The sequence below is a fragment of the Haemaphysalis longicornis genome, unplaced genomic scaffold (assembly GCF_048455015.1).
Source record: "Haemaphysalis longicornis isolate Haplotype H1 unplaced genomic scaffold, Haemaphysalis longicornis Haplotype H1 scaffold_9, whole genome shotgun sequence".
NCBI classification, from domain to species: Eukaryota; Metazoa; Arthropoda; class Arachnida; order Ixodida; family Ixodidae; genus Haemaphysalis; species Haemaphysalis longicornis.
This window is the reverse complement of record NW_027526460.1, coordinates 122,799,332-122,825,682: the sequence shown is the minus strand read 5'-3', so window position 1 is coordinate 122,825,682 and position 26,351 is coordinate 122,799,332. Positions and strand designations below refer to the sequence as shown.

Here is a 26,351-nt window from a genome sequence, read left to right as displayed (position 1 = left end):
CGTCCGTCAACCCAGAATAGTTGAAAACGATGTTAGCTTTCGAAGGAGGATTTCCTTTCATTCGTTTGGAAAACTGGAGGAGGGAGACTGATTACATTTTAGCGACCGCGGTTACAGCCATGAGAATGCTCGAACCGGACGGGAGATGGAAGTCAGTCAAGGTGCCAAACATAGGAAAAGGGCACCGGACGTTCTGTCTTTAGGCAGTTGCACTGCTGAAAGCCACTGGCTGAAGTTTTCGTTCATCACACGTCTGTTCCTGGCGACTCGGCGGCATGGATGCGTCAACAGGCAGGTGACCAGGCTTTGTTAGGTGCTCAACGTGTTTACAAAGGAAGGGAAAGGAAAGGAATTTGAGCGGCACGGGGCATAATTATAGGCGCGCACGGTATGGTCAATACTTTAAGACAATCCGCCCGACAACCGACGGCCAGAGCTAGGTTTGCTTTAATTTGGTGATTTTAATGTGTGTTATATTTGTGTTTTGCGGAAGACCTCCTGGTTTCTGTTCGAGAGGGAGAGGTGGGTTACGGAAATATGTCGAACCCACCTAGCTTTATTTGTCACGGGGGCCAGCCAGTGGCCTAGTGTGGGCTAATTAATGAGCCATTCTCATTCTCAAATTTTGACATTCATGTGGTGGGCGGGTTCTGGTGGTCAAGACGAGGAGTTTGATGTTTTGGAGAGGAAAGGGGGGCGGTGGAGAGAGTGGCAACCCCGTTTGCCCCGGGCCTTGCCCGACCTCTTTTGTTTGACCATGATCCTTCAGAGTTGTAAATCCGTAGTGTAAATAAATTGTACACATTGTACAATTGCTTGGAGTAGCTGATTGTCTGCCACGTGCCATCGACAACGAGCCCTTGTTTCATCGGAACATCGCTTTGCTCATCGACTTCGGCTACCCATCCAACTATTTGGGCTCACCTGCTAGCATATACGAGGCAACAGACAAAGAGAAGACATTGCGGAGGCTGGTAAAACTGGGGAGGAATTGGAAAAGTACGTAGACTACTTTTATGGTTGCCCATCACGTCTCTATAATTGTAAATACGCCTTGTAAATATACCTTCACCTTCGCGTTCGCCGCCTAAGAGTACAGTAAAGTGTTGTTGTTGGGCGTTTGTAGTGTTTTATTTGGCTATAACCGCTTAATTATTTATTTTAAAGCATCGGGACAAATAAATATTCGGGACAAACCCAACGACGCTTAATCTTTTGTCACAATGTTTCATTTTTGCTTACAAGCAGTTTATTTCATGCTGTGGTGTTCGTTTTATTCCAGCCGTAGGGGCTGCTGTATTGCCCATTGCGTGACGCAGCCATTTAATAGTTGTGTTTCGCCCACGCTCTCAACCTCGAAGATACGGCCGTGGCAGTTGGCTGGTGTCCTGGAAGCGAGCTGAACCAGGCTTAAGAAGCAATGGCGAGGTCAGCAATGAGCGTCATACCCAATACACCTGGTCCAATACTCTCGTCATTGAACTTGATAGATTTTTGTAACAATGTCACTCCCACCCACGCACCCTCCTTCCCCCGCGTAAGCTGAGAGTTATGGGTCGTGATTCAATATAGCAAAAAACGCTATATTTTTTTCGATTAAGGGAACAAGTGAAAATATATGGGGGTAGAGTATTATTTTCTTGCAATTGTGTAAACTATTTTTTAAACAATTTTAATTACTTCATTACTAGCCAACGCCATGATCAAAAGCCCAAATCGTAGAGCCTCCATAGGGCATTGGCTGGACTACACTGTTTGGCTCGTTGTACGTGATTGTAAAGCGAATTTGGCTTTTTTGATGTCATGTGCTTGTGTCTCGCTTTGGTGGAGGTTTTTTATATGAATTACTTATTCAAGCTGCTTGCAAAATTCTAGAGTCAGGATCGCATTCCTGGCCACCATATTTCCGGCCCCAAGCCTTCTAGGGCCATGCAGACAAAAAACACTGCGAGAGGAGAAGGCCTTCAACGACCTAAGTTACATACTGTCCACGAGAAAATCTGTGACTGGTTTCTCCACTTATCGTAACAATAGAACCCTTTCCCCGGTAGTGATCTCTAAGTGGGAACCATAGGAAAAGAAACGTATGCAGACGCGTTATTTAGCGATGCGTGACCAGAAAATAGAAACGTCTCAAGGTGTTTCTCCTCAGAAAGCACTAGTTTAAAATCTGCATAATGAAATATGCTCGGAATAAATTATCATGAAATTGAAAAAAGAGCTTATACCGTTTAGAAGCACTTTCAGAACCAGTACCGTTTAGATTCGTTTTAAGCGCCGTATATATATGTCAGGATATATAATGTTTGCGTAAGAAAAAAGTTTAAAGAAAACCACGTAAAAACTTACCTCGACTGCGTTAGAACTTTCAAGTATTCCTAGCTTTCGCCATATTCGCACGAACAAGCTGTTCAGATGCTTTACAGGTGCTTTCCGTAGTTTATGTTCACCTGCACGTGGCAAAACATTACCAGTAAGGGCAATGATAGATACCCTCTGCTGTAAAATGTTACCAGTCTTTTACGATATAAAGACAGTTGTGTACACCGTATTTTGAAGAAAGTTTGTGAGAAACTTCTTGAGAAATCTCAGGCTGGGAACGTTCTTTCAATAATAGAATATCTCACCTATACAAATTTTATGATATAAAGATTTTCAAGAAAATCACTGCATTGATGTTTTCCCAGTGAGTGAACAATTCTATTTAAAATGAAATCTTTAGGCTCAAAGAGAATAGGCAGCTCTGCGTGCCTACCCAAGTGCGAATGGCTTTCCCTTTTGGCTGCCTCTCCTCCCTACCCTTCATTTTCCCCCTTGTAGCCCTCTTCGAAACACCCTTTCCACAATTCCCACCTCCATTTCCTGTTGGCACAAGCCCCTTGATCTTCCTCTCTGTGCCCCTTTCTTCAACCACCGTCCTTGAAACGAGCCAGGCGCATATTTTGGGGCATATTTAGCCAGGCGCACGTGCCACTATGATGGCACGTGCCCCTTGCTCTATCCACCTGCCCCCTCTGCGCGCCCCTTGAAGAGAACCGGGCGCTAATTCTCTGATGGTACGCAAGGTTTCTCTTTTCACCTAACCCATTTTTCGGGATATTTGGAAAGAACCAGGCGGAATACGCGCATGACCCGCGCTCCTTGCTTTTCCCACTAATACACTCCCCTTAATCTGCACTCCCGTTAAAATGGAGCAGGCGTGCATTTTCTGATAGCACGCGGCCCTTGCTTTTCTTATGGACACCCCTCTACGCACTCCGCTTAAGATGAAGCAGGCGCATGTTTTCTGATGATACGTGCCCTCGCCTTTTCCCCCTATTCCCCTCTCCTCGCCTTTCAAATGAGCCAGGCGCAAATTCTCTAATTGCGCGCGCCGTGCTTTTTCCCCTTATCAACCACTTCTCTTTGAGGGGAACGAGGCGCAGATTTTCTGATGGCACGCGCCCTTGCTTTTCCCCCTCTCCCTGGCCCTCCTTTAAACCAAACCGGGAGCAATGTTTTTGACGACACGCACCCTTGCTTTTTTCCCTCCTCCACCTCTCCCTTGCCCCTTTTAAAACGAACCAGGCGGACATTCTCTAATAGCACCCGCCTTTGCCTTTTCCGCTGTCCCCCTCTCCTATCCCTTTGAATCAAACCAGGCGCTAATTCTCTAATGTCAAGCGACATTGCTTTCCCCCTCTCTTTTGCCGCCCTTTAAAACGAACATGACTCAAATTTTCTAATGGCACACGCCGTTCGTGTTTTGGTTACGTTCCTCTTTAAAACAACCAAGAAAACACGTTTGTTTATAATTTCCAATTCAGCATAATGCCTGAAAATTACCTGAATAAGTATTGGAAAGAATCGACTTTATTAATGGCGAACACACATGGGGCTGTCCGTGACCCTAATGCGTCGCGGCTCTCTTACTATTTGTGAAACACTACCACCCAATCCGCTCGACCACGGAGGAGTGAAGCCGCGTCGTTTGGGCAGTGAGGCGTCCACCCATAAACCTCTCCACCACCACAAAGGAAACGTCATCGGTGAGGCCTTTCGGCCACTCGCAGCCAGTTTGAGTTCGAGTACACTGGTAAAGGCGTCAAGAAGTGAAATGAAACTCGACGCCTTTATCCTAACACTGGAAGAAAAATTCCAGCCGTGATAGACAAAGCTCCCGGCCCCTTCTTTGAAAGAAGGACAGCGCATCCTACTGACTTCTTATTCCCGCGTTTTGAAGAGGGCTTTAGTGACTTCCTCAAAGCATCCAGTCAACAAACCGCCGAAGAAGAAAAGCCGCAACATTTAAGACTAATTTTTATACGGTAGACCACAAGGCTTTCTTTCGGAGCCACTAGAAACACTCAACATAAGCTAATTCAGAGCAAATACGAAAGCCGGACGTAATGATTCAGCAGAAAAATGGAAAGCACGGAACTTAAATGACGCTGTAATCTAGAGGTAACTATGCCCTCTGCATCCGCCCTTTTCTCAAGACATTCCACACAAACAAAGAACGCGTACAGGCAACAGCATCAGGGCATCAATTTAAAAAGAAACCTGCGGTCTGCTGCAGATCAAAGTGCATACAGCCATCCAAAAGTAACCCATCATACCGCAAATAAACCTTTACACTAAATCTACGCGAAGCGCGTTCGGATTCCTTAAAGCCGAGCAGAGTGAGGGAGACGGAATAAACTTATTAGCAGAAAAATGTGGCGTGGTGTCCGAATTTGAATGCCTATCACACGGCCTGCGGACACAAGAACAGCAACATGAGACGTCAAGCTTCTGTCTGCCCTTAAAGCAGCAGGATATACCATTCTTATTGTTACCCAGCAATTCCCTACACTAGGAAACTCCGAAAAACGAAAGAGCAACATATTTTACAATAGCCACAGGAAGAACTCGCATTAGCTGGATCCATACGAAGGAATTTATCTCGATTTTCACAAAACCAAGAAGATTGAGATAGAGAAAAAAGAAATACTGGAATGAGAAAAGTAGGGAAAACCAAAATAGGGCAAAGTCGTTTTTCACTCTACACTTGCATGCAAGATGTTATCAAGACGCTACTGAATCAGAACAAGACCGTGCAAAACAAAGAAAAAAGAAAGATTTCATGAACCAACACCTTAGAAATTGGTGGGAAGAGAGTAAGAAAATGCCTTCATAAAAGTAGCAGGTTCAACATGGCCATGTCAAACAGCTTCGCAGAACTAAGCAACCTTATCAGTTTCAAGAGCGATGTGAGTATGTTGACGTACACGAGGACTTCTTGCTCTTTCATGGTCTTGTGGATGGACTGCCACTGTAGCGTGCAGGGTTGTAGAAGTTGGTTGTAACGTGGCATTCTGCACAATGAGCTGTTATTTGCGAAGGCTTGAATTTGCAGGAGCAGCTTGCTAAATGGATGGTGTTTGTTTCGTCAGCAGGAATGCTGCTAGCTCGTATGTGTAGCGCATCATTTCACACTTGTTTGAATGTAGTGTGTTTCTTTTACACCAGCATTAAGCGCGGCGGCGGTATATCGTGTCTCGCCTTTCTGAAGACTCTTAAGTGAAGCTTTTGTTAGACTGGTTATGTTCGAGCTGGCACATTGCCTGACGTTGCTGACGCCATCTTACTATGCTTGTCAGGAAATGCGTTATTGGTTTGGTTCCCTACAGCGCCTGGGTGACCTGGAATTTGACATAGAGGGTCGGTACCCTTGAGTTGTCAAAAAAGATGTACCGTGATTTGGGTGTGTATCTTGATATAATTTTCTGCTATACGTGTGCGTATATAGGCGGCGGGCTGGCTGCCTAACAGAGAATATTGCTTGTTGTGTTGTGAAGGCTTCTTCTTCTTCTGCCTTGCCGACATGCAAGTTGCTCGAAGATACGATAGGTTGAATGTCTTGTAGTTTGCAACCGGTTGCGTGCTCGTCGCTCTTGCCGCCCAAGCACAGCGGTGCTTTTGGTCTGGCTCGTTCCGCTTGTTGTTTGTTAGATTAACTGGCTAGAAGCGTAGGTATACTACTCCACTTATAATACCCCAAAAAGACTGCAAATTAACTAAAATCGCGACAAAACAAAAGCTGTATGAAATGAAATATCCAGCTCTTCTCACTCCCGATGGCTAACTGGAGGAATGGATGTGCTTGCATGATTTGAACGCTTGGCGATCAGAAAATAAATGTGTACATCAAAATAGCGTGTATTGAAGAAATAATAATTGTAAAGTCATTGGATGTTTCGTTTTTGTTTCATCCTCCTTCTCTTCTCGCGGGTATTGTGCTCAGCTCCCCAGCCATCCATCTATTGCTACAGCATCACAAGGGGACGTTAGAAGGCACCGCACAAGAAATTTTCGGAAACCCAATTTTTGGAAGACATCGAAAATCATAACAGTCCTCACCGATGCAATTGTTAATAACACCATAACCACAAATAAATTTCAAACTCTGTTCAAGTTACACAACAAATTTGAGCTTGAAGCAATGCTGAAATGTAAAATCTTCACATTCTTTCTCCAACTCAATTGTACAAGAGAAACTATAACATTGCGAACAGTAAAGATTGGGATGGTGACTTGAGCATGGGCGGACGTAAAAAAGGCAAGCACTAAATGTACAGGAAGCAGCGCCAGGTCCCTACCAGACATCTGTAGCCGACCTAGGAAGCCTAGAATGTGCTATTATAAAGAACCTTTTTTCATTGCAGGAAACTCAGACATGACATTTCAGAAATTCAGACCATGATAATCCTTGCCCCCCTTCCCCACAAACATACAAACCGGCCTACACACCAGAGAACAATAATTTTGGCAGCGCCATACCCCTTGCCTCGGTCATGGTCTTCTGAGAATTAGGTATAATTTTAGAACTCAATGTCTTTCGCCACGCCGAAGTTATACCTGTTTTTATCGATAGAAAATCCTGCCACATCCAACACACTTTTCCACTACAGCAGAATGCAGTAGAACGCCACGCAACATGAGGCTGCAGTGGTCCACAGAAAATGCAACGTGGTTAAACGGAACAATTTTGAAAGAAAACGCCACACCACACACCTACCCCGCAGGCACAACGACATGCATCTTAAGTACTCAATAGTAACTGTTACCTCGACATATGGAGCAACCGCAGAGCACAGATAGATTTAAATCAAATTATGCACAAGTGTGAGCAACTCTCACGGACGATCATGAGGTGGAAATAGAAGAAAAGGGATCAAGGAGTCGAATTTACACATTTTATAGGCCTCGTCGTCACGACGCGCACCAAATACCACGGTCCTTACACAAACCACAACAAAACTGCGGAAAACGGGGCGGACTACCTAATCTGTAGAGCCACGACGCTTGCCGTACAAATATCAGTCAGCCGTAGCCCGACGAAGCTACAATACATAGGAAGCCGTTGTAGTACCGAAGAAATCAAAATCGAGCACTGACACAACTAACGATTAAAGACTACTAGTAAAGACTACTAAAGACTACTAGTAAAGTCTACTAACTAACAACTAACTAGCTAAAGAGCACTCCGTCCGGCAAGCCATAGGTGCAGACCTTGGCTAAATCCAAACCAAAACGCGACTACTACAAAACTATGAAGCAAAATGTCCTCAAGTTGCCTTCTCTACACCAATTCACATAAACAAAACCAGAGAAATAACTCGTTCTTACCCCAAAAGTGTAATGAAACTTCTACGTTTCGGCTCCAACACAAGAGCTTTATTAAGTTTTTTCACAATTATACCAATGTTTGTGTCGTAATGACCCCACGGCCTTCCGTTGAACTGTCGATTTCAAAAGAGCGGAATGCCTTTCTGCGACAAATTGCAGCGGAATGTTAATCCAAGTGAGCCGTAAGAGATATCAACCAGATAAACAGTCGCTGCAAACGCAAAGCAAGGGCCAGTTTGTGCAGAAACAAACACCCGTCCGAGAAACGGATGATAGGAAATCACTAACCTTACCACAACAAAAACAGCTACCGTATTAACCTTAGCACATGCAATACACCGCGAAACGCCGGCAAAATGTTTAATAACATATACATTGACTCAGAAAGACCCGTCATTCATTTGCAGGCACAGGCCGACGCCGCATGCATTACTAGTCACAGTAAATACAAGACAATTTAAGGGGTAACTTCGAACACAGTCTTGGTGAGGATCAAACTAATGCTGTTTTCGTAAGTACAAAACTGTCACTGCATCTAAACGACAGGACAGAGTGCCCATCACCACAACCTTTGCTAACAAAACGAAACACTACAACGGCAAGCGGAAACCAACACAAGACGAACCCCGTAGTGGCTACCCTTGCAGCCCGTACTTCCAAGGGGAAACAAGGGGAAGCGCTCGTCCTGTGTAGTTCTTCTCTTTGTCCCGCATTTTTCTGCGCTTTTATTTAGTATGTCTCCATACCAACTTGCCCACTTGTCGGTGCTCCTAAGGGAAACATTAAAATGCTACTCCTAACCAAGCACATATACTACACGAAGCATACACAAATCATCCTGAGTGGCTGGCTTCCACATAAAACCAGAATACCAAAGGTGCCTGGTGACCTTGAAATGCCGTGCCACAAGCCCTTGTCTTACAGGAGGCGGCCAACAATGGTATTCACACGGATGACAAGCATAACAAAATCAAAAAGAAGTAAACTTATTTGTGTGCTCTGAGCACACCTTAACTTTGTAGCCCTCATCTTTTTTTTTCTCGTTCCCTAGATTCAGTTCCAAGAGTCACCCATGTTCTTTTGTCTAGGTTACATCGCAAGCGCTTATCAATCTCCTTCGCACCACGATTTATAAAAAGCTGAAAACGAGAAATGCATATAATAAAACTGTTGTAAGCATGTTCTCGAACAGCAGTGTACATACCTGATGCTAGGCTAATGAGGATTCCAAGAAAAACTGTCAAAAAAGTACTGAAGAAGGAACTCCAAAACGGTGATATCCCCAACAAAGGGGCACCAATCTGCGACCTGCAATACATACAAAGCATTCTCTTGAAGTTTAGGTAGTAATTACACGTAGTTTACACACCAAAGTCATAACGTTTAGATGCTTTACGTGCCTATACAAGTTTTAACGAATGTAGTATGGATCAAAAAAGCAGCACGGTAACGCCGCTATCAACAAATCGGTCTTTACGCCACCAGACGTTAGCAAAAAAAGAATAATACCTGAAACAGGGTTGGCGATTTCGCTGAGTTTGTAGTAGAAACTTTTCAGCTCGCTGGAGGGGCATTCATGCTAACCCTCTGTATCCATAAGAGGATTTGTGTTTTTTCGCAGTCCATATCGCGTCTAACCTCAAGAAAGCATGCAACGATACTAGAATGTGGCACTTTTTTGGGTCGAGGCACTTAATATTTTGTGGAATAGGGGAGGGTTTGTCACGTCAGTTGCCGTTGTGAAAGGAACAAAACCACGCCTGTTGTTGCGAACGTTATGAGTTTTGCATATTCCACGTACGCGCTCGGAGATGCTAAGGACTCAATCAAACTAGAGGGTTTTCAACTAAGAGTGAACCAACCGGCCCCGAATGAGCCCGGAAAAGAATGGTTTCTCTGTTTTCCTTAAATAATAAAATATTCCTCTAGGGGTTCATCCCGAAGCGCCCACCTTGTGTATGGAGTCTTTTTTGATGTCTCTATAATGACGGAAACTACCCCACACTTCTTCAAAAGCCAGGTTTTCCCTTTTTAAAAAAAGTCTATTTTTTTCTCAGCCCTTGTGCATGGGTGTAATATGACTCAAAAAAGTTGTGGCAATGAAGTGGTCCAAGCGTCGGCTACTTGTAATTTATTGGTATAGATATCAATAAACAATCCTTCACTACAAGAAGAAACGGAACACTTGCTAGTGTTTGTGTCGTGTATCTCTATTGGCCATTGATAAATTGCTCGCCACTGGTTAGAACCAACTTCTTAGTCTTTCACTGATTATACTACAGGAGTGGGTGTTGCTGTTGGGCTGGTCGACCTTTCCGCCTACCGCATGGTGGCGGCGAGAGCCTAAATCGCCAGCATGCATCATGGTATCCTAAACTGTGAGGGAACCCCTCAATGAGAGATCGCCCGGAGAGTGGGATTGCTGTTACATAAATTTATTTCACCACTCTAGTACAATTATCCTGTAAACGTGTTTCAGTGTGTCAGCCCTTCCTTCATTAACAATAACCTCGTCGGTATCGCTACGTGTCCAACATATGCTTAGTCTTTTGCGTGGCTTTAATCCCGCTGATTTCTCGTGTGAGTCAGGAATCGCTAATTAGCAATAAACTTCTGTGACTTTCAACATGAGTTGGCCAACTCCACAAGTGATATTCATCACAATGCGCGGTACTTCTCTACAAAAACCTCTTCTGAAAAACTGTAACACACTAACGGCCCCTGTGTTCGGCATACACAATGTTGGCGCTGAATCGGTCGATGATGAGGCCTTATTATGATTTTGTTTATTCTGAATATTCCGGATTACAACAAAAATGTATTGCCTAATGCGACCACAGTTATAAATATCTTTTATGATGGTGCCATGAAATCCTCCTGAAATCATCATCATTCAAACCAATATTCAAATCGTGATTTTCATCAACAGTGTGATAGCAGTGTTTTCTAGATCCATCCCTATCTAGATCCATCCCTATCTAGATCCATCCCTATACATTCGCCATTCAAAATTATGGCAGCGTTCAACTCAAAGTGTTTACTTCTTGTGTAAACACCCCTACAAAGTGCCGAAAGGAGAAGCCTTTTTATTTCACTTGTTTCATATTTCATTTAAACCACTTTCAGTTTTTCGTTGCATCTTGGAAAGTACCCTACACTTCGGTGTTTTCCATCTTCGTGGAGGACATCTACAGGGGTGATGTTGAGTACATCATTTTACGGCACTTGATGATGCGGTTCTGTGTATACTATTCAAATGCCGAATGGAACACGAATACCCGAAGTGTCTGCGTTCAGTAAACATTCTCATAATTGCTTGCGCGCACAATCTGAAATGTATGTGCACAATCAAAAATTTGAATGCAAGCGTTTATGGCAATAGCGCCATGTAATGTATATGTATTTGAACATGCCATCTTAACGCTTTGAAGCGCATAGTATTCGGCAGCGCAAGGTGTTGGAAATTTAGCTTGGCGCTGTGTGCGCTATTACCACGCGTTCACCAGCATACGCGTATACGGTTGAAAACAGCATTTGAACCTCAAGCCTGTCCTCTTTACTTGGATATGCGTCTCGTCAACAGGCAGCATTTCCGGAATTAAAGCATACTTACCTGGTGGTACATACTAACGCTGTATATATAAGGCGCATCAGTTGCCTATTCATCTTGAAAACATTAGCTATCAATTGGCACCTTTTTAGGATCAGTAAAGTTAAACATGTCTGTTCGAGATTTCGGCAGACGTTAAAAATACCCAGGCAGTCAAAATTATTCCGGAGCCCTCCCCTACGGCGGGCCTCATCACCTGTGTAGCGTAGGCGCGTCAAACCCCACAATCAACCATCGGTAAAGTCAAAATATTATTTTATTATTGCATATATGTGTCCTTGTTAATGATGGCCGCCGCAAATGATGAAAAAAAATAAAATTTCCTCACTGTTTTTCGCTTGCATTTTGTAAGGCCTCTGCATTCTGCGCTAAAAAGCTCCAGTGGTAGTCCAGATTTACAGAGAGGGATGGCTTATGAATTTTGCACAGAATTTTCCGACTTATGAAATCACGAATAATAGCCTGACGCAAGTCTATTCCTTTGATGACTACACTCCTCAGCTACGTTTACTTGGGTCGTGGCGATGTGGAAATAATAGGGAACTTGGTCCAGTGCTTTTTTTTGGTGAATACTTGTCGGTGCCGCCATCGATGGCTACATATTACACATCGGAAAAAACTTTTGGCTTCTTTATATTACGAATGTGTAGCGCGAAAAAACCATTGATAAGCAACTTTATGTTTCACAAACAAATCCCTTTCTCCCGTGTTTTTCAAAGCTTCAATTTCTTTGTTCGCATTTCTTGGAGTAAGCTCAGAAATGTACCCCTTACAGTAAAACATTGCAAGTGGGAATTCAGAACCTGCTTCTAGTTTTTCAATGTGACTACGAACCGCGGTGTGTTTAGATACCCTCATCGCATATTTTCTGTTTTGTATCTCTGAAAAAATATTTGGTCTTTAGCCCTTGAACATCCTTTATGTTGTGGGTACCGTTTTTTATGTTACCATCAATCTACCAGGAGTCTCTAGCTTTGGATCCACACGATACTTATACCTTGCATTGTAAATTAGCTTGGACTGACAAGAAGGGCTATGGTCCTCCCTTCAGCGTCATTAAAATTGACAGTTGCTGGCTTATATGCAGTATCATTATTGGCTTTTGGTGCAGTCGTAAAATATGTCTCATGATGAGGGCGAACATACCAGCACTGCATCGCGCTTAGGGCTCTGCCTCCGACCAAGGCAAAGTTTGAAGAGCCGCAGCCAGCGAGGGCTTTCTCATGCTCAAACGCTTTCAAATATTTGCAAACATTTGAGCATGGACTGCATTTTTCGCCCTGCCCCCGTAATAGTTTCGGAGGAGTGTGCGGGTTCATCCTCATCCTGGTCCCATCATTGCATCAAATGGGCGTGGCGGCAGTCATGAAGGGTGTGTGAGCCGTGTCTTCAAGCCAAGAGCAGCCGCTTCTAGAACCGATGATGTTCCCAGACCAGTGTCACAACCCCGAGCGCCAGGAATTATGTCAGCCGACCTAGTCGATAATGCACAGTCGAGACCATCTGAAAATGCCGTGTGGTCCGACGTGGTTCCGACGTAGTGGCGACGTGTGGTCCGACGTGGTTCCAAGCAGCCTCAAAAGTTCTTTACTCCTTGTGGTAGCGGCTGTTCCTGCGCCACTGTTCTTCGATTTCATCATTATCATCCATTGCGACAAGGACTACATTATTTGTTGTCCTTTTATCTGGCATCCTCCCCGCACACGTCCATGTACTGAAGCCTCGAACCGGACGGCCGCCGTTCGCGCGGGGCTAAGTGAGCAACTTGAGGGAAGATAGTGGTGCAGCGTAGCGCAGTGGGCCCTGCCTGCGACGAAGACGAACCTGGCTGACGCCGATAACGGCATGGGTTCCCTCATGACCAACCCTTTGTAAGTACCTCACACTACCTTCAACCATGGCTTGAATTAAATTGCATGGCTTATTAATTCCGGAAGCACAAAATATTGCCGTGCGGCTATGTCAAAAGGCGACATTTAAATTCGTGTGACTAAACCTTTGCCACAGGCAGCAGAAACACACCAACAACCGTTTGTTGCACTACACAAACGAAATTGGCACACACCTCTAATTCACAACCTATACAATTCTACGCGTAACCATAAAATAACATGACGATCACTATGCCCCCTTTATATCAATTCTTGTAGTCTACATAGTACTCACAATCGAAATTATGTAATTATAAATCTGTGCAATGAAGTACTCTTGTTACATGCCTAGAAATTCCGTTTTTTACAGTGACAGCAGTACACAAAACACGTGACAATATCCTATAGAATCCCAATTTATATCTGAACATTACCTACATATGGTTTACAACATTTTAACCTTATATTTTTTCGCATATAGTAAGTGCGGACTATGTCTCGCAGTGAACTGACACAGCGGCTGGGTATTCACATCAGCATTTTAGTAAATACCTTTTAGGCGAACCAGCTGCAGAATAGTTGGTGTTTAGTCTGGTGTAAGTGGTGTTTTGTGGACAGTAGTCAATCGTTGCCGCCATGCGTGGTGCCCTTGCTCCATAGTGAATATCTTCCCACATGACAAACATTTGAACGGCGAGCATCAACAGTGTGGCAATTCCAGCTCCCTAGGAGAAGGATGCAACGAACATAGGATAATGTGGTATGCCCTCCAGAATAAGGTTTAGGTGTTTACGCACGTGAAAGCAATGTTGATTGCTTTCTGAGGTATCGCACCAGATAACGATGATTGCATTTAATAGTGGTCATCATCAAAAACATCTGTCAACATTCCGTCCAGGGAGGGGCCCGAATGACGTACCAAACTTCGTACTCTTTTGTTAAAGTGACCTTTGTCTTCTATATGCTTTTTTACAGCACAGCAGTTTGACGGCCGCTATTGTAGTTTGGCGGTGGTGACAGTGACGGCGACGGCGTTGTGAAACAAAAAAAGAAACCGCTGGGGGAAAGTGCGGCTAAAGTGTGAGGACGACGGCGGCGTGCGCTGGAATGGCGTCAACTCTGTCACTGCCTCCCCTCAAACTTTCGTTATGCGTAGCCACCGCCCGGCGCCTTCCCCCTCACCCTTTCGCCAGACGGCCCTTCTCCGCTCGTGACTCATTCCAATCACGTGACATTCGGGATGGAGGTTTTAACACTATATGTGACGACATGCTCGGTGGCGTCTAAGCGGTGCGGGATAACGGCAGAGTAGCGCGCGCCGGCGTGCGTTCGCTGATCACGCAATCACCTCCCTAGACGCAGCACATATGCGGCGTGGCCGAAAAGGCTGCAGGTCGCCCTGCGCACAAATTTCGTATTAGGGAGTGTAGTAACCGTCAGTGCTTTTTTATATGCCTATCCAACTACAGCGAGATCTTGTTCAAAAAAACATGACAAGACATTCGTGGAGTGCAAGTCAGGCGTCGTTTATGACATTCCGCTGCCGTGCGGGAGGCCCTACACGGGTCAAACAGTACGTTATTCCAATGACCGGCTGCGGGAACATGCGGGCGCTTACAAGAAATGAACAGGCAGCAATCTCGCCGCACATTGCGTCAAGTGCAAGTGCACACCGAAATTCGACCAGACACGTGTGCTTCGAAAATAGAAAGATCAACGCGCCAGAGAGATCTTCGAGGCGCTCGTCATCCACACGCGAAAGGATTTATCCGTCAGCAGGCAATCTATTGATTTGATACAAAAGGAGCATGATTATTTGGACCGATGACAACTTTCTTCGCGCGTGCCTATGTATGTGATATGAGTTCCTCACAATCACATTATCTTTATCTGTTCCTTCTCTCGGCGTTTTCCTTCTCCGAGGGTATAGATTTCGTTACGATGAAATAAACCTTGTTGTTGCTAGTGAGCGCCTTGTCATGTCAATCTTTCTTGCGTCCCGTTTAAGAGCTGTTATTGTCTGTCAAGTATGTACCAACAAGCCCCCACTACAACGCTTTTTCAGTTCATGTCTCGCTCGGTGGGCCCTTTATTTGTTCGTGCTCTCACTCAACCTTTTTCATGCACTACCCTGCTCGCCGCTGCAAGTTGCAGAGCCCGTCTTCTGGCCGTTTCCATCAAGCAAGGTTTGGTGCCACCTGATGTCGCCTTCTCAGGGGGCCCCTTTCCCCTGTCACAAGAGCACGGAATGCGACTCTGTCGTCTGTTTCGCGTAGAAACGCACAGGCAAATCATTTTGCTAAAAGAAGCACTGTTATAAGCCTGTCTTCGTGAGTGTCCCATCGGAAGCCACCATAACCGGTTCATCCAGGAACTTCAGATAGCTCACCAGGTATCGGACTTCGCCTGGCAGAGCATCTTCGTGCACCTCCCCAGGTAGAGGCCACGCCCTCCTTAGTGTAATTCCGTGACGCTAGTGGGTGATCCTCTTCCCGTGGTACCTCAGGACGTTAAACGAGTGTTGCAGCTTTGCTCAAAGCTCGTCCTTCCATCGAAGTTGGAGAAAACTGAGTTGCTGTCCTTGGTTCGGACTGTATCGAGAAAAGCCCCTGCTGAAGAGGCCGATAGATGCATTCTGGAAGCTGTTGACAGGCTCCCGACAAGACTTACCAAGAAACCAGCTACTACGTTAGGACAGGTCGACACTGAACTCTGGAAGTCAGACCAAAAGTTGTTGGTGTCGGACGAGGAGGGTGGTTTCGTGGTAGCTAGCACCACCGCTTACAATGAAAAACCAATGCAAGCAGTGTAAGCTCATTTCCGCTCTGCGGAGAAAGCATCGCAGAAGATTAGGACTGAAGCAGTGAGGTTATGTGAAGATGCGCCACTGACCACGCTTGCGGCGTCTGTTAAGAAGGCCGACAAATTATGCCTGCAACCATTCTACACTGCAAAGACTCATAAAGAACGCATTCCCTTTCGTCTGATCATCACCGAACGTGGTACTTGGCAGCGAAATATCGGACGGTTCCTGCAAACTTCGCTAGCGTTGATTCCTATCGATGACCCTTTCCTCTTTCAAAGCCCGCGGAAGTGTCAGATTTTCGTGAGCAGCGGAACCCATCAAATGTAAGCGCATTTTCAATCGACGTCAAGGACCTTTATTTTTCCTTGCCTCACGCAGCTCTCCTTAACGTCGTTGAAGAGGGTATCGACAAGTATGGAAGTGTTCGGTTCCAGAACGCAGCGGTGACGTCCGTATAAAAATTTCTACAGCTTCTACTGTTCTACCTGGAGTCGTCGGTGATGATTTTCCAAGGAGACCACCACGTTCAAAACAAGGGCGTCTGCATTGGCGCTTGCCTCACTCCGGTGCGGAGCGACCTGTTGCTCGTCCGCTACGACAGGGAACTCGAAGTGAAACTTTCTGGAACCAGCGTTCTACGAGTATTTTGCTACGTGGACAACTTTTTAATTCTCTTCAGTGCTCCACAGCTACAGACAGTCAGCAGCACGTTCAGCGCATTCTGATTGTGTTTACACCAAGTCTTGGGGACTTCACGCTGATGACCGAAGAGCCTTGTGACGAGCGCCTCAGGTTTCCAGGAAGTTGAATCCAGAGCACGTATGCTGGAAGTATTCCCCCCGATCCAAGAAGAGTTTGTTGCCATTCACTTCAAACCTTCCGAAAATCGTTAAGAGGGGCATTTCAATCTCAGCACTCAGGAATGCTCTCCATTGGTCATGCCTGCATCAAATGGGCGACAGCTTTTGCGCTCACGCTCAAAGGGTGACAAGGGCAGGATTCTTCACACATATGCTTTTCAAATTGTGCGAGTCACTGCTGAAGGGAACCCGCCCCCGCAAACCTGCGGAAGAGCACGAATGGAAAGAAAAAAGGAAGGTAGCAGTCATTCCGTACGTTCACGGTGTCTCTCACCGACTGAAAAAAGTGGCTGCTCGAGCCGGAGTCACTGTGGTGTTTAGCGCTCCAAACAAATTAGGTGGGCGTTACAGCATAGTGAACGGGCAAGGAACTACAGCGGGATCTTGCTCAAAAAAATATGACAAGCCATTCGTGGAGTGCAAGTCAGGCATCGTTTATGACATTCCGCGGCCGTGCGCGAGGTCCTACACGGGTCAAACAGGACGTTGTTTGAATGACCCGCTGCGGGAACATGCGGGCACACTCAAGAAAGGAACAGGCAGCAATCTCGACGTACATTGCGTCAAGTGCAAGTGCACACTAAAATTCGACCAGACACATGTGCTTCGAAAATACAAAGATCAGTGCGCCAGAGAGATCTTCGAGCGCACGTCATCCACACGCGAAAGTATTCATCCGTCAGCAAGCCATCTATTGATTATCTTGACCGATGACAACTTTCTTCGCGCGTGCCTATGTATGTGAATATGCGTTCTTCACAATCTCTTTATCTTTATCTGTTCCTTCTCTCTGCCTTTTCCTTCTCCGAGGGTATATATTCCGTTACGATGAAATAAACCTTGTTGTTGCTAGTCAGCGCCTTGTCTTGTCAATCTTTCGTGCGTCCCGTTTAAGCGCTGTCATTGTCTGTCAAGTATGTACCAACAAGCCCGCACTACCACGCTTTTTCAACAGGCCAGTGAAGTCATGAATATTGATGAACGCACTGACGAGTTGCAGATTTCGTGAAGTGAGATGCACAACAAACAACCAAGTTAGCCGTTTTTAGGTAAGCACTTTAAAGGGGCGGCCCTCCTCTCCTGTAGAGAGTGAGTTTACAAATAGGACTTAATTAAAGCGTCATGACACTGGTTCCACCATCTTTCACGTTTTAAGTTATCTTGTGGTATTTATTACGGTATAGTACTTCAAGACAAAAATATTTTAGTTTGGGATGGCAGAACGCATGTGTTTTTAGCTTCGGGCTACGCCAGCCGGATTTATGGTAATGGTGCACAATAAAGTTCTAGTTTTTATTACTGCAAAACCAAGAAACATTTTGCACGGACAACAAGTTCGTTCGCAGACATTTAAAATTCAACCAATCGTGATCAGCTATCAGTGTCTGCTGCTTGAAAGTTTGTGCTCGCGGTTCATTGTTCATCGGTGCAAACACAAACTTACGTAATTTCTAACGCGGGAAGGGCTTCTGTAAATTAGTGGGTTGTGTCTTTTGTTCTCACTGGCCCGTTCCAAAGCGTCACGAAAGAAGTTGTGTGTCAGAAGCTTGGCACCTAATTAAGATAAATAACAGAAGACGGCATTTAAAATCTAATCATGAACAATGTATAGTTATCTTCTTCCCACTTAGAAAAATACAGCACAATTCAATTCTTCACTGCGGATTGTTTTTCATGAAGCAATTGCCACATACCTTTGAGTGTACAAATGGGAAGCCTACGGCAAGACACAAGAGACCGGTGAAGGGACCTGTGGCTGCAGACTTCACCATCATTATTACCTGCAACAGAAAAACAGCCTTTTCAGAAGGCCTGCGCTTCTGTTTTACATTCGGGTCTAATTTTTCAAAAGTTGAGGGCTGGAGAGAAAGACGTTTGTTTAGATCGACACAGCCCAGTGTCATCTATTTCCATACTTTCCTTCATATATAGCCTATTGTTTAATGGTCTATAACACCGTGAACTTGCACTTGAGGTAAAAGATTGGGTGTGACATAAACGTGAAACACGGAACTCCCGATAAACTTTTTACTGGAAGTGCCAAATGACGGATGTTTGGTATTCGGTATCTACCTCTAGGGCAGCTCAGCATCGTCATCATCAACAGTGTTTTGACATTCACTGCAGAAAAACAAATCCCACCCATTGACCTTCATACGCTCCTGTCTTGCGCTGTTCTAGTGAATTCTTAGCTCCCAATTTTTTTTATTCCGCTCCTTCATCGCGTTGAATGCCTTCCCTTCTTCGAGGTTCGAAACGAATATCAGGTGTCCTTTACTTGTTTCTATTTATTTCCTTTTAAGCGACAGTAAACTCAGTTGTTAGTCACCGCTGTGTCTGCGTGCCCTTTCTGTATTCTCGCTTCCCGCGCTCTTTCGTTTGTAACTCACATATTTACCAACTGCCCGCCTTACATCCGTGTAGAATACGCTTTTCCGATTCGGAACCCCGGCTGTGTACTTTTGGTGAACTCTCTTGAACGAGTTCAAAATAATGCCACCGCTTTGATTTACCGTAATGTCGTACATGGAGCGTAACTTCTCTGAAAAACTCACTGTGTTTACCAGAATGAGCGACTCGTCACCCGTACGTTCGTCTTTGTTTCGTCCACAAGATGTTTTGCCATACTACGGTTCTTCGTCCCTTTTTCATTCCTTCGCCATCCTACGTCTCCTCATGCAATGACCATCACTACAAAGCCAGAATAACGCATTACCACTAAGAGATGTTCGCAGTCGTTTATACCCAAGAAATCGCCTGACTGGAGCCACCTTCCCGGGCCAACAGCTGCCATCACAGAACCCTCAAATTTCTGAAGAAACGTAGTTGACAATGTTTTTCCCGACAGGATCTAGCCATGTATAGCAGCGACCATGCTGCTTTTCTTCTATCCTTTGTATAACTACCCCAATCCCATTTGAAAAGACTCTGGCCTTGAGCGTAAAATAAGTAAAAAGAAATGAATAAAATTATGCTTTTATTTTGATATTCGTCGTGGTAAAACAGGACTTTGGGCCACAAATCGTCGAAAACATTGTTACTCAGACCAACATGTATATTCAGAAATTGAGCGGCGTGTAATTTAAAAGTTCTTCTGCCAAGTAAAATTACAAACTTATCAACGACACCTCATTATTCCTAAGCGGACCAAAAAATGTGCATATGCCATAAGCAATTTCATTTTGCCCTCCGCCACATAAACAGCAAAAAACTTCCACGAAATGAGTTTCTGGCCGCGCATGTATGAAATGTGTGGCAACAGTAAAGGTACTTGCCCCCAAAGGACCTTAATATATATCCTCGTCCAGGGGCGGCCAAAGTCGCGGCTTGCTCCCCTCACGGACACGAGGATAGTGATTTTGCGCAACTAGAATTTTTGTGCACGATATAGGTGGAAAAGGTTTAGCGGCTAATAATAGAAGGATCAAGCTGGATAATGTATATTTATTTTTTAAAACTGGAGCGTACTTTTTAAAACTACCAGAAATTAAGATTTCTCATTTTTTAACATTTTTAAACACGAAAGTGTTTTATGCCGGGGTACACATACCTCACCGACGTCATATCCATCACGGCAATGACACCACCAGAAAAAGATCCATTGGCACGGCAGCACTAGGTTTCGAAACCACGGTCAGTCTAGCCGCAACGAGAGGTGTGTAACGCTCTTCCGACTGAGCCATGAAGTCATACTCGGATAGCTGTACGAACGCGCCTTATGCCCTTCCATCTAAATTTTCCATTCAGATGGTGCTGCCGTCTAGGAGAGGTGAAGCGATGTAGTGCGACATGACGCTAATCAGCGCTGATAGCTGGCGCCTCGATAGGGCAGTGTATAGCAGTGGAAGCTGCTGTGTGTATCCGTCCACCGCCTATGTGGAACGCCACTCAGCTTTTGGAAAGCCGCCACCCTGTTCCACAAGCTGAGCTCGTCACAACGCAAGCGCCTGGCATACACGCCACGGAACAGAACCGTTGTGGTCGCAGCTTTGCGGAAGCGACCCGGCGGCAGGACATCGCTCGCCAAGCACACCCACAAGGCTGCTGCCGACGCGCAAATTATGCTCCTTTAGCTGCAGCCGACCGCGACTTCACCAAACGATTCGCTACAAACCGTTCGGTTTCGGTCGCAAGGTTTGCGAGTGCTTGGGGTTTCAATAGTATTTACGCAATGCACCGGCGCGTGTAATCCAGCGCCCAATTTTGTGTCTAACGTGCCATGCCGACGAAATTATTCACTTTCATGTTTTACTAATTCCTATGAAAGAAGAATCCACCATGTCTTTGTTTTAAATCACATCACTGTGCCACAAAACTGCGAAGCCGGGAAACCAAGCACCACTGACATGAAAGAAAAGATCATATCGGAAGGAGGGGAAAAGTGCAGCCACGTGATCTTACCCTTGCGATGGATCCCAGGTAGATGCACACGCAGCTGTACAGCGTCATCACGCAACCGAGAAAGAAGGCTTCAAGAGAGAGGAATTGTTTTCTCGCCAAGTACTACACATTAACACAAACTAAATATCCCTAGGTTATTTTTCCCCAATTTACAATTCATTTATAACGGGTCCGTTCCATTTTAAGCCTCTATTTATTCGCATCAAAAGAAGCCACCTCCAGTTCCTTGTCAGGGGAACTTAAAAATGACTCAAAAGAAGCTGTCAAGGTTTTATTGCTCACACCTTTCCATGTGTGTCTTCTAGTTTTATTTCATTATCCTGCGTTAAATTTATCTTGCCCAACTGCATTTGCAAGTACAGTTGGAATTAACACCATGCGCATAACGCAATTACCCTAAGAACATGCGTTGCTGCTTTACACTGCTCAAAATTTGATTACGATCTCGCACCGTAAAGCCTTTAGGGCACCAATATAAATGTCCATATTATCGTGGAAGGGTAAAATTTTAAGCACGTTTGGGAACTATCGGAACTTCAGACAGTGCGTCTCGCACTGCTGGTTGTCAGCAATCTGGTGACTATAGCAGTGGAAAGAACTGGGAAATACTTTTTTTTAAATATGCAAAGTGATTAGAAACACCGAAAAACAAACAACAGCCAACTCAATTTCAGCTCCTTTTAAAACTGCTTATCCTGTTTGGAGATCAGGGCATTTTAAATGGAGTTTCAATGAACTAAGGAAATGTAATATACCCACCAAGGCTGCGTGTAACCGATTGCAAGTGAGAATCGATGTTCTTGAAGTGCCGGGACAACACGTCCACGTAGATAACGGCTGCTTGGGAGTTGATTATTGAAGATGTTGTGCTGAGAACGCACGGAAAACAATTTATTCAAATAGAATATCTGAGTCACTGAGTAACTAACAACAGAAACTGGTATTATTTCATAAAACACATGAAATTTAATTGAAGTAAAAACTCAACTCCCGTTTCTCGGATTAGAAACTTGGCAATTAGTATCGGGCTTCTTACGCATGCACTGCTGGCTAATGAAGATCGCGGCCTTTTGAAAATGCGTCTGAATGGTTTCTTAAGCAATATCAGCGGCCCATTTTATAGATTTTTAGTAATTATGGCATGTATGAAATATTACCTTTGAGGTTGTTTTGAACCTACCTTGTTGCAGCACAAACAAGCGCTGCCAAGAAAATTCCGCTCAATCCCTTGAACTGCACAAGATAGTGTTTCACGTAGAACGGCAGTATCTGTAAAAAATAAATCTAATAATTTGAACTTCCCGCCACCAGGCTTGCTTCAAATTTAATCCGCACTCTGTTGGATTGAGAACGGTTATAGAAAAATACAGCTGCAGATGCAGTTAGCACAACCTTAGAGCATTAGTCAGTATTTGCTTTTTGTCAGCTTGAATACACAAGCCGAATTTACTCTCTTTTCTCTGCCTCATCGTGATAACAGAAGAAGAAGGTGTATCCTGCATCGACCATGAAATGACATTTCTGTCGAACGAGTTGTTTTGCAGCCTTTTGTTGTGTACAGCAGCCTGGTATGCCAGACTTGTTTTTACTTCATGCGTGTTCTTCACACATTTGGTGTGCCATAGGTTGCTTTTTCCTGCCATATACGTTTGATATGCAAATTATATAACATCACTAGCACATGTCCTACCATAATTTACGAGAACACGGTGGCGTGTTGAGTGGTGCGTGGAGGCTGGCCGTGACGCTAAGGGAACTACTCAATAAATATCCGCTTAGTTGGGAAGCACATCACTATTGAGCAATGCCAGCGTCTTCTGTCTGCGCACGAAATAGCTTTCCGTCGGCTTCAGCTGGGTTTCAGCTAGTTTCAAGAGTTAGCAACCCCCTTCACTGCCCTTACTTCTCTTTGCTGCATGAAGCAAGCTTTAGAGTACGAAAACAGGAATTTCTGTGTTCTTCTTCGAAAAGTGTGCACACACCTCAAATCGAGCTTTTATTTAAAGTCAACTCTGAAATCTTATAAAATACCCCAGTTCCGTAACCTCTCATTTACCGGGAAAGTGCCGCTCAACGTGAATAAATGTGTCGAAATATTTTCCCGCACTTGCTGATCCATAGATTCGCAAACCAGGCCTACCCGAAAATACTCGCCCCGTGCTAAATTAAAACATGCCCAGCGGCTTTTCCCCAGAGGACTCGCTGCGATACCGCTTACTTTTCTGGTGCGGTTACTTACAAAATCTTGGGATACTCGCCTGATCGTATCTTCTGATTGCCCCAGATAGCTGGGGATCGCATCCTTTGAACCACACTATAAGCGCCAAGGTCATGGCCACGCTGAATATATAAATGATGAGAAGCATGGATGCTCCTATATATAAGGTTCTGCAGGCAATGCAAAAAGACAAAAAAACTTACTGTTCACTGCAACAGCGCTATCAGCTTGTGTTCTTTATAAATAATGACCATGTTTCAAAAGCCAGCGCTTTGTGGCGATATTTTTGGGGCCCATATCGAATCCTCGAAAATGGATGCAGAAGGGAGGACTACACAATAAAAATTCATTCGTGTGTCTTTCTATGCAGTCATAACAAAATACGTACTATTGAATCACGCGTATAGAGTATGCTGTAAAAGGGTGGCAATACGCTTTTCATGGAATGAGCTTTCTGTTAGAGATTTTATGGTAACTTTTGGTTAAATGCACTGAATAATAATTTTGCTTGCACATGTGGCAGTAAAATGCAAATGCTATTTTTTGTTTGGGAGGCCTGCTATGATTTAAGCGACACCTGCAGCTATGGTAATCTAGAAATGCAAGTTTTACGCCAAGTGAGCTAGATAACGCTTGAGTAATAGTCACGCATTATGAATGTGGCGCTAGCCGCGTGTTGCTTTTATCCTACATGCCGTACATGTGTACGTCATGGCGGCACTGCTGCCATAGGTTGAAATCTGTTTTGCCCTCATTCCGAAAATATTCTGCACGTTTTCAAATAAAGCAAAGGTAGTTCTTCTTCTACAATCAATAACAATTTGATGTTATACCTCTTCGCGCTGGATAGCGTCCTACAAGCCATGTACCTCTGGACCACGACCTGGTCTAGGCACAACCGGTACAGACATTGCGCTGAGGTGGCAACCAGAGGGCCCCAGATGTTTTCGTCATGAGTGATATCAAACGCAGTACTGCAAACAAAAAAAATGTTAGCGGCCTATTATTGTGCAAAAAATCCCAATTAAAGATCTTTATCTTCAATATTCTGTCTTGTGAAAACAAAGCACGACCAAAAAAAACAGGGAATCAGCAACAATACCCCATCGTCGCAGCATAAAACTGCGTTATTTCTTTCCTTCCAAATTAGCCTCAAACCTGTGAATTTGATCCAGAATACCTGGTCACTTCACTGTGAGGGTAAACTGACCGCATAAATCTTTACTAAGTTCATAGTTACTTTAGCACTCATCTTGACTTTAGCACTCTAAGTTCTCTCATCTTTAGCACTCTACTTTAGCACTCTAATTTACTTTAGCACTCTAAGTTCATAGTTACTTTAGCACTAGTTACTTTAGCACACCTCATCTCATCGTAGCAATGGTTCCACAGTTAAAATACGTTTCGACCATGTTTACATTGACGACACTCGTCATGACTGGGACACTAACCTCAATATGCAAGTTAAAAGTCGGGTTAAAGTAAACCGTCCCCCTTCTGTGCCTGCATCCGTTCAGTCTAGTTGTTCGTCGCCTTCCTGACCTGCACGTAAGCTACCAGATAACCTCACCCTCCTTAATCTAAACGCCAGAAGTATCACTAATAAATTTCCAGACCTTCTTGCTCTTGTCTCCTCGTATTCCCCCCATGTGATTGGGATCACCGAAACATGGTTACATGATGGCATACTTGATTCAGAATTTACCCCACCAGGATTCATCGCAGTTAGGTCTGATCGCTCTAATATGAAAGGTGGTGGTGTTGCTTTGCTACTGCGTGCTGACCTTAAGTTTTCGGTGCTGCCTTCTCCAGCTGCGACTGAATCAGTATGGTGCAAACTGCATCTTCCTAAAAAGTCAATTGTAATCGGTGTATTTTATCGCCCTCCTGGGTGTTCGGTTGAAAGCATTCACTCCCTCAGCCAATTCATTCTTGAACATAACTTTTCTGCGGCACATTTCGTTTGCATGGGTGATTTCAATGCACCTGGGGTTAACTGGTCGGCAATGACCTGCAGCGGTCGCGATACCATTATTAACAAAGCACTCCTAAATTTCTCACTCTCCGCTGGGCTTGTCCAGATCGTTACCGGCACCACAAGGTCCAACACCCTACTGGATTTAGTCTTTCTTAGTGCTCGTGCTACGCAGAATGGCTTCACTCATGAGATAATTAAAGGAATATCTGACAACAGTGCAGTTGTTGTTAACCTTCCTTCTTCATTGCTTAAACCTGGTTCGCTGTTCACAACTTTCCCTGACTTCAATAACGCTGATGATAATTCTATTATCGAGGAATTGTTCGATAGCTTTGAGGCGTTCAACGAGCTCAGTCTCAGTGGTGACACTAACGCCCTTGTAGAATTCTTCCAGCGGCTTGTTAACTCCTGCATACGGCAGTTTATCCCACTAAAGACGTAGAAGACTAATCCCAGTGTTCCATGGATGAATCGCGACATTCTACACTTATCACGCCGTGTGAATCGCCTCAGGCGATCTAAACGTAATGATAACCCTAAAACTATCACCAAGTTCAAACTCGCGAAAGGAGAACTTCGACGGATAACAAACTCGGCTAGGGATTTTTATTATCGTGTACAGCTTCAAACTTTGCTTAAAAGTAATCCCAAAAAGTTTTGGCGTTCTATCCTTCCCAAATCCACTTTACCGTCTTCATTCACTTCTGATGGCGAAACATTATGTGGCGCAGCTGACATATCAAATGCCTTCAATGACTATTTTAGTTCCAATTTTTCTGTTGACAATAAAGTTGTCCCTCCCTTCCGAAATCGCCTTTCTAATATCTCCATTGGGAATATTACAATTACCGCAGAGGGCATTCTGAACCGTATATTGAATCTGGACGCAAAAAAATGCAGTGGTCCTGATTGTATTCCCAATGCATTTATACTCCGGTATTCCCAGTGGTGTGCTCG

The 26,351-nt window shown here is 44.6% G+C and overlaps 1 protein-coding gene across 1 annotated transcript in view; it reads right to left on the bottom strand.

Moving 5' to 3' along the window:
• Positions 1-26,351, bottom strand: part of LOC144153408 (sodium-coupled monocarboxylate transporter 1-like) — a 66,868-nt gene that overhangs the window by 11,046 nt on the left and 29,471 nt on the right. The window contains exons 6-12 of the mRNA XM_077685056.1: positions 24,250-24,390; positions 23,457-23,586; positions 22,379-22,467; positions 21,958-22,067; positions 21,199-21,266; positions 18,492-18,578; positions 13,684-13,856 (exon numbers count right to left, since the gene is read on the bottom strand). Of these exons, the coding sequence (XP_077541182.1) occupies positions 13,684-13,856; positions 18,492-18,578; positions 21,199-21,266; positions 21,958-22,067; positions 22,379-22,467; positions 23,457-23,586; positions 24,250-24,390 (798 nt within the window). The remainder of the gene's footprint in view (positions 1-13,683; positions 13,857-18,491; positions 18,579-21,198; positions 21,267-21,957; positions 22,068-22,378; positions 22,468-23,456; positions 23,587-24,249; positions 24,391-26,351) is intronic.